This window comes from Squalius cephalus (assembly GCF_949319135.1).
Source record: "Squalius cephalus genome assembly, chromosome: 10".
Lineage (NCBI taxonomy): Eukaryota > Metazoa > Chordata > Actinopteri > Cypriniformes > Leuciscidae > Squalius > Squalius cephalus.
In genome coordinates, this window is record NC_137131.1 from 19,895,127 (window position 1) to 19,902,272 (window position 7,146).

General features: G+C 37.0%; 1 protein-coding gene across 1 annotated transcript; it reads right to left on the reverse strand.

The window, feature by feature from the left end:
• Positions 1-972: 972 nt before the first annotated feature.
• Positions 973-4,748, reverse strand: glulb (glutamate-ammonia ligase (glutamine synthase) b). Its single transcript, XM_079884271.1, has 7 exons — positions 4,591-4,748; positions 3,000-3,183; positions 2,722-2,883; positions 2,474-2,620; positions 2,242-2,369; positions 1,964-2,163; positions 973-1,850 (listed from the first exon to the last, which is right to left on the reverse strand). Exons 2-7 carry the CDS (start codon positions 3,163-3,165, stop codon positions 1,535-1,537), a joined length of 1,119 nt encoding a protein of 372 aa, XP_079740397.1. The 5' UTR covers positions 3,166-3,183; positions 4,591-4,748; the 3' UTR covers positions 973-1,534.
• Between the last annotated feature and the right edge of the window lie 2,398 nt (positions 4,749-7,146).

Sequence of the window (7,146 nt, forward strand, 5' to 3'; positions counted from 1 at the left end):
CTGTTAGTACTCTCAGTCTGGCTCCCTTACAGATCACACAAATAGAGGTTACACATGCCATTACATACACAAATACTGTTTGGTCCAACTCCAAACCAGTTTTTCTACTCTTATAACCATCCCATAACCTCAGTACTCCACTCTTTAAAGGTTTTAAGAGTTTACCATCATTTATGTTTAAAGCTCCTAAAAACATGAATATAAAGCACTGCAAGGATGTTTTTTTTTTAGTGGTCTAAAAGCTAGTTAACAAGTTAGCATTTTAGCCCTTCCAGTTGTCATCCTTAAGTCAATGGGTTTATGGTTAAATGCCTGAAAAACGTCTGTGGTTAAGACAAGCTCAAGATATTTTCATATTGTATTCTTTCTATGTAAAAAACATAACACCACCTTATGATTTTCAAGCTTTTACTTTTCTTGGAAAAGGCGGTAGCTAACAACAGTTTGTTGGGGACATTAAACAATCATGCCAAACAGGAAAACCTACCCACTAGTGCACTTTTACATACTCATACTTTCAAACTATTTTCACTCAGACTTTTAGGGAAAACATTTTTTAGTCAAAGACTGAATGAGTTTTTCAGGAACCTTAATAGAGATGACATTGCAACCGTGATAAAGTTGCCTCAATTTAGCATTTTTTAGGCTTCCAAATTCATAAAAGTTCTTCATTTAAGATTTTTTTTTTTTATGAACAAAACATGTACGAATCAAACTTTTGTTGGTCACAGAGCTTATTTTCTGCAATGATCCAAGTCAAATGAAAAAAAAAAAAAAAATAATGAAAAAAAAGTCATATTGGTATTTGTCAAGGGAACCAGGGAACTTCCAGGCTAACCTACAAAAATCAACATTGCATCAATCAGTCAAAGAGGACTGATAGGAGGGAAGGAGGGAGGGAGGGAAGGAGGGAGGGAAGGAGGGAGGGAAGGAGGGAGGGAAGGAGGGAGGGGGACAGAAATCACATCTTGGTAAAATTCTTGGTGTTTTAATGTAAAGAGACAAAGATACATGGTTACAACCATGGCATCACAAATAAAATGCACAACCCTTTGAACAGGCAACAGTCAGAGCCATATTAGTACAAACAATGCATTTTGGTCCCTGTGATAAAGTACTATAATTTATAAACTGGTGAAAAAAAAAAGAAAAAAAAAAAAGACTACAATAAGAATTCAAATATCTACAGTTAGTTTATAAAAAAACATGTTAAATTGTATAACATACTTAAAACAGATCAATAGACAAGAACAGCTTTAGTCATAAAGGTCAAGTAGAAGAATTTATAGTGATCTTGGTTGCACACTTTTACCTCTATCAAACTAGGATTCCTGCCAGAATCAGATATCATTCATCATTAAAATCGGTTTTAAAAAGTAACTGGCAGTGAGAAAGCTACATTTGTAGGATATAAACTGTGCCTTTCTACAACCAACAAGTAAGTGATCCATTTAGTGTCATCCCTCATTTCACATGGACTAATGAACAAAATGCAAGCCATCAGTAAGAGATAATTACTTAAATGTCCAGTATTTCACTTGTATGTCATTGGCTCTTCACCCTCTTCGCTGAGCAGACATGTGCGTATAAGAGCTTCGGTGACTGCGTATGGATCGCAGTTGGCTGAGGGACGGCGGTCTTCAAAGTAGCCCTTCTTTTCTTGGCCAACAGATCGTGGAATTCGTATGCTAGCACCACGGTTAGCCACTCCAGCAGAGAACTCGTTGATATTGGAGGTCTCGTGATGGCCAGTCAGTCGTCTGGCATTGTCCAGCCCTCCTTTAGGATCGTAGGCACGGATATGGTACTGGTGTCTCTTGGCCAGCCTCTCAATTGACTCCTCAATATATCTAAAATGAAGTTAAATTTGATTAGCATAACCAAAAACCATTTTATGTCAGCTCTACATTGTTGTGGGGGTGGGGGGGGGGGGATGATGCAAGGCTTCCTTTCACACACTTACTTCAAACCCCCTTCCTCACGCATCTCCTTGGTGCTGAAATTGGTGTGGCAGCCAGCTCCATTCCAGTTCCCTGAAATGGGCTTTGGGTCAAAAGAGGCTACAACGCCGAAGTCTTCACAAACCCTGTGCAGGAGGAAGCGGGCTATCCACAAATGGTCTCCCATCTCAATGCCCTCACAAGGGCCAACTTGGAATTCCCACTGAAGAATAACAAAACAACTTCAGCAACTCATTTCTATATTCAATTGAAAAATGGTTTTCTAAATGTATAACTTTACCTGTGCAGGCATGACTTCAGCATTAGTGCCACAGATTTTTACTCCAGCATACAAACAGGCTCTATAATGGGCTTCTACAACATCTCGTCCATAGGCCTTATCAGCTCCCACACCACAGTAGTATGGACCTAAACAAATCAAATTAATTTCATTAAACCAACAGGAGTCTTCCTGTTATTTATAAAAAAAAAAAATAAAAAAAAATCCAAAACCATCCATAGGTGACATCTACCTTGAGGTCCAGGAAAGCCATTGGAGGGCCAACCAAATGGATGACCATCTGTACCGAGAATAGTGTACTCCTGTTCCATTCCAAACCAAGGATGCTGGTTCTGCACCATACCCATGATCTTTTTGCACATCTGACGAAGGTTGGTTTCTTAGGGAGCAACACAATAAACATTAATGCAACCTTCAAATGTAAAATCATCCAGTATAACGAATTATCCGATATCAATTATGGTATTGAAATCTACTTACCAGCAGGTTTGCGGTTGTATTTGAGAACCTCACACAGAACCAGTTTGTTGGGATCCTTTCTGAAAGGGTCTCTGAACATGGCTTGGGGTATCAAGTACATGTCACTGTTGGACCCCTCAGACTGATATGTGCTAGAGCCATCAAAGTTCCATTCAGGAAGCTCTACAGAGACACATAAGAACACAAATACTCATTTTTCCAACACTGATGGCGTTTCAGTAAACCTTTTTTTTTTTTTTTTAAATAAACATATGATAATCTGAATTGACAATAACTACCTTCAATGGTTTTAGGTTCTGAATCTAGAGTCCTGGTCTTGCACCTCAATCCCTCCCCGGTTCCATCAATCCAGATGTACATAGCCTGAACCTCGTCTCCCTGAGGGAGGTCCAAGTACTGCTGTTTCACAGTTTTGCTCAGCTTGGAACTGGCTGAAGTGGCCATGGTGGTGCTATATCAAACCTATCAGGAGACAATACTGTAAATTAACTCATAGCATTCAAAAGGGGTGTGTATGTGAGATAGAGAGATATATACACACACACAATGTTTATAAAAGTAGTCTGCATTCATTTTTTTACAGAAAACTTAATATTGTGAAATTACAACTTAAAATAATGGTTTTCTAGTTTAATATACTTTTAAATAATTTATGTGACGCAAAGCTGAATTTATCAACCATGACTCCAGTCTTCAGTGTCACATGATCCTTCAGATATTCTAAAAATGTTTATTTGATATGCAGTTATTAACAATGTTGGAAACGGTCCTGCTGCTTAATATTTTTATGAAACCTGTGACACTTTTTTCAGGATTTGATGAATAAAAAGTTTATAAGAACAGCATTCAATCAAAATAGAAATCTTTTCTTTTTCACTTTATCAACTTAACACACCCTTACTGAATAAGAGTAGGCCTATTACTTACTTTCTTTCAATAAAAAAAATACTGCCCCCAAACTTTTGAATGGTATATTGTTACAAAAGATTTCGGTTTTAAATAAATGCTGTTCTTTTTAATTTTTTGTCAATGAATCCTAAAAAAAAAAAAAAAAAAAAAAAAAAAAAGTATCACAGGTTACAAAAATTCCAACGTTGATAATAAATCGGCATATTAGAATGATTTCTGAAGAATCGTGTGACACTGAAGACTGGATTAAATGATTGATAAATTCAGCTTAGCATATTAGAGAAATAAATTATATTTTAAAGTATTTAAAATAGATAAATTGTAATATTTCACAGTATTATTGTGTTTTTTTTTTGTTGTTTTTTTGTTTTTGTTTTAAGTATTTTGTTCAAATAAACGCCGGCTTGATGAGCATAAGAGACTTCTTTTAAAAAAGATTACCAATAGTAATGTTTCCAATTCCAAATTTTTGACGGTAGCGCTCGCATAGAAATCCCTATAACCAGAAACAACGTGGCCGGTTGAGCCACTCAGCAGGTCATTACGCAATAACTCAGACAATAGAGTACCGATGCGCGAGCGACTTATTATCAATTTACTGAAGTTAATACGGCCTTATTGTTAATAAATAAAACGAAACCAACCTCATTAACACAAACCACAGAACGTAATAAGGATCAGTGGGAAAAAATTAACCGGTGGAACAAACAAATGTTCAACTAGGACATTTTGGCATTGGCTAATATAACTGATGCAACATATTGCTGTGACGACATCGAAGCCACTCAAAACTTACATTCAAAGCGGTTCTGGATAACACATAAATGTTATAGCCCTCGATTTTAACTACGAAATTACCCATTTACACCCTTCAGATTAAAACATGCCATTTAAACATCGTTTAACCAGAATATTCACTCCTAATATAAACAAGTGTTGATTATTAACGAAGATACAAACCTATAAGCGAGTATAAATAGTCACTAAAGGAGTGGCTGTATTTCCAGAGGGTTTTAAAAAATATTCCTGTCTGTTTGCCTCTCATCCTCCAAACTAACAGGGTTTGCTTTGGCCGAACTTTTAAAGTGGGTTTCAGATCCTTTCGCTGCTGATTGGATGAAGTAAAACGTGATTTGAGTTTGGCTTGGTGTCGTCATATTACAGGATCATTTCATTGGACTCCATTGAAAATGGGCGGATCGTCCCATTCTTTTCAGGATGTCTTCCTTAGACAAAGAACATCAAATATTCTGTTGATGTAAATAATTTTTACATCATCTTTTAATAATTAGTTGAACATAATGACCGTCCACTGACCAAAGCACTGTTGCTCAGTAAAACCAGATGCAAACCAGCCAGTAAAACGACTGTCGATTTCAAGAGAGAGAGAGAGAAAGAGAGACTATAAACAAGCAACGCCGGTCTATCACGCACTCTGGTGGTGTTGTGGAAACAGCGAAACAACAAACGTGCACAGCTGAAAGTTTTGTGCGTGAAATTTTATAGACGTACTTACTAAAAACATTAATCACAATTCACTGCCTAAAGGTCAAAATTCAGATAGGCCCTCCATTTTGATTCATCGAGTAACGGGCATTTCATGGAAGGCCTAACCATATCCTGTTGTGCTCATGGCTCCATATTAAATCAGAAATAAGTAAACAATTTTCATTAGTGGTCTCAGACTTTTGGACTATGCTATTTGAGTTTTGATAAACATTTTGTTTTAATCATTTTATTGGCTAAACAAAGTCTTGTTTAAAAATTATGTTCAAGTGGTAATCTAGTCTTGCATCTGAATGCAGCTGGAAGAAAAGAGTATGATCACATAATTATATAGTGTGTAAATGATGTGAAACTCTTCTAAATCGTATGACTCTTTGTTATAAGTGTGTATAATAGAGCATATTATGAAACTACATGTTAGGCTAAAGGGTCAGTTGACCTCTGGGGCCGGTTTCACAAAGATAGACTTTGACTATGGCTTAGATATAGTAGATAGTCAGACTTCAGATAGACATCTAAATCAGACCGTTGCACAAAGCACTTAAGACTCTGACTATCTTAAGTAGGACTACACTGCAGTGCATTCTGGGTAAAATAAGACACTTTTCAAAACAAAAAACATGGCGGATCGAGTAAGCGCATTCAACCGCTCGGTGCAGTTTACCCCAGCGGAAAGTATGTGTTTGTTGGAGGAGTATAACAGTTACAAGGACATTTTACTTGGGAAATTTAGCGGAGAATGTAGTAACAAGAAGAAATATTTAAATTATGAGCCATTTTCCCTTTTCTTTTGGCTGTTTGTAATGTAACTGATTGTTACAGCTGGTTGCCAAGGTAACAGAGTCGTAGACCTAAGTTAGCTTGGGGGTAAGGTGTCTAATTGTTTTGGTCTAAATTAAGTCAGTCTTTATTTTTGTGAAACAGTCTAACTTGCATTAGACTAGTCTATGAGCAAATTTTAGACTTGTCTAACACTATAGACCGGTCTAAAATAGCTTTGTGAAACCGGCCCGCCCTAAACACGACCACAACGCAGCCCCTGAATGTCAGCAAAGACTGTATATAGACAATTCCCTGTGAATTCCCCATATTTTTTAGTAATATGCTACTATAAATGCAGATTCAACTTTAGCGGAGTCATGCTTGTGGAAATAATTTTTTTCTAAAACTTGGACATGATCATGCATTGCGGCAGATAATGACATGAGTCTTGACATTTGGCTATGGCTTCCAAACAACATCTGATCGGAGCAGAAAAAAGGGTAGGCCTATGTATTTTTGTAACATTTTAAATTCTTATTTAGTCTTGACAAACCAATACCTTTGTTAAAAATAAAAATAAAACACACAAAAAAAAAACACTAAAGTTACTCCAGTCCAGATCTCAGGGTTTAATATTAATCAACTGTGTTTCGTTAGAAATGCCCCATGATGAAATGTAATTTTCAGTTTGTGTCAGTAAAACCTAGGCTACATCAATAATAATAATAATAATAATAAACGTCTCATGTTCTCTTTTACTGTCTATGCATGTTATGCATGTAGCCATGGTTCCCTGAGAAGCGTCTCGCTGCGTCCCCTAGCGCCCGTTAGGGGGAATGCAACACAAGTTCCAATTCGAAAGGTAACTTTACAAAGTTTTGTAGGACCGGTACTGGTTGCAGGGGGTAATAATAACCCTGGACCTACCTGGAATTAAGTGCCTTGTTAAGTTGGGTAGGATAGAGCAACTCTCCATAATGAATGTTGTAGTTCTCCAAGCAATTTAAGTAAAGTGGTCTGATCTTTTAGCTTTCTTAAAGGTTCACAAATTTTCGTTTATTAAAAAGTTTTACACATAATTATTAAAATATGGGACCGGCACAGAGGCTCAGTGTGGGTAGCCCTGTTGCCTCAGAGATAAAAGATCCTCTGTATAAGTCCTGACTAAGCCAGGAGGCTTTTCTCTGTGAAGTTTTTCCTGTGTTGGCTTCTCCGCATGCTCCCCCACAATCCAAAAAACATTCAGCA

What these genes read in the sequence shown, in the direction of transcription:
- glulb (XM_079884271.1), bottom strand. Translation starts at nt 3,165, where the DNA reads ATGGCCACTTCAGCCAGTTCCAAGCTGAGCAAAACTGTGAAACAGCAG. An exon ending in TGGCTTTCCTGGACCTCAAG is followed by an intron (nt 2,370 to 2,473) that starts GTAGATGTCACC and finishes TGATTTGTTTAG; the next exon opens with GTCCATACTACTGTGGTGTG. An exon ending in CGTGAGGAAGGGGGTTTGAA is followed by an intron (nt 1,851 to 1,963) that starts GTAAGTGTGTGA and finishes ACTTCATTTTAG; the next exon opens with ATATATTGAGGAGTCAATTG.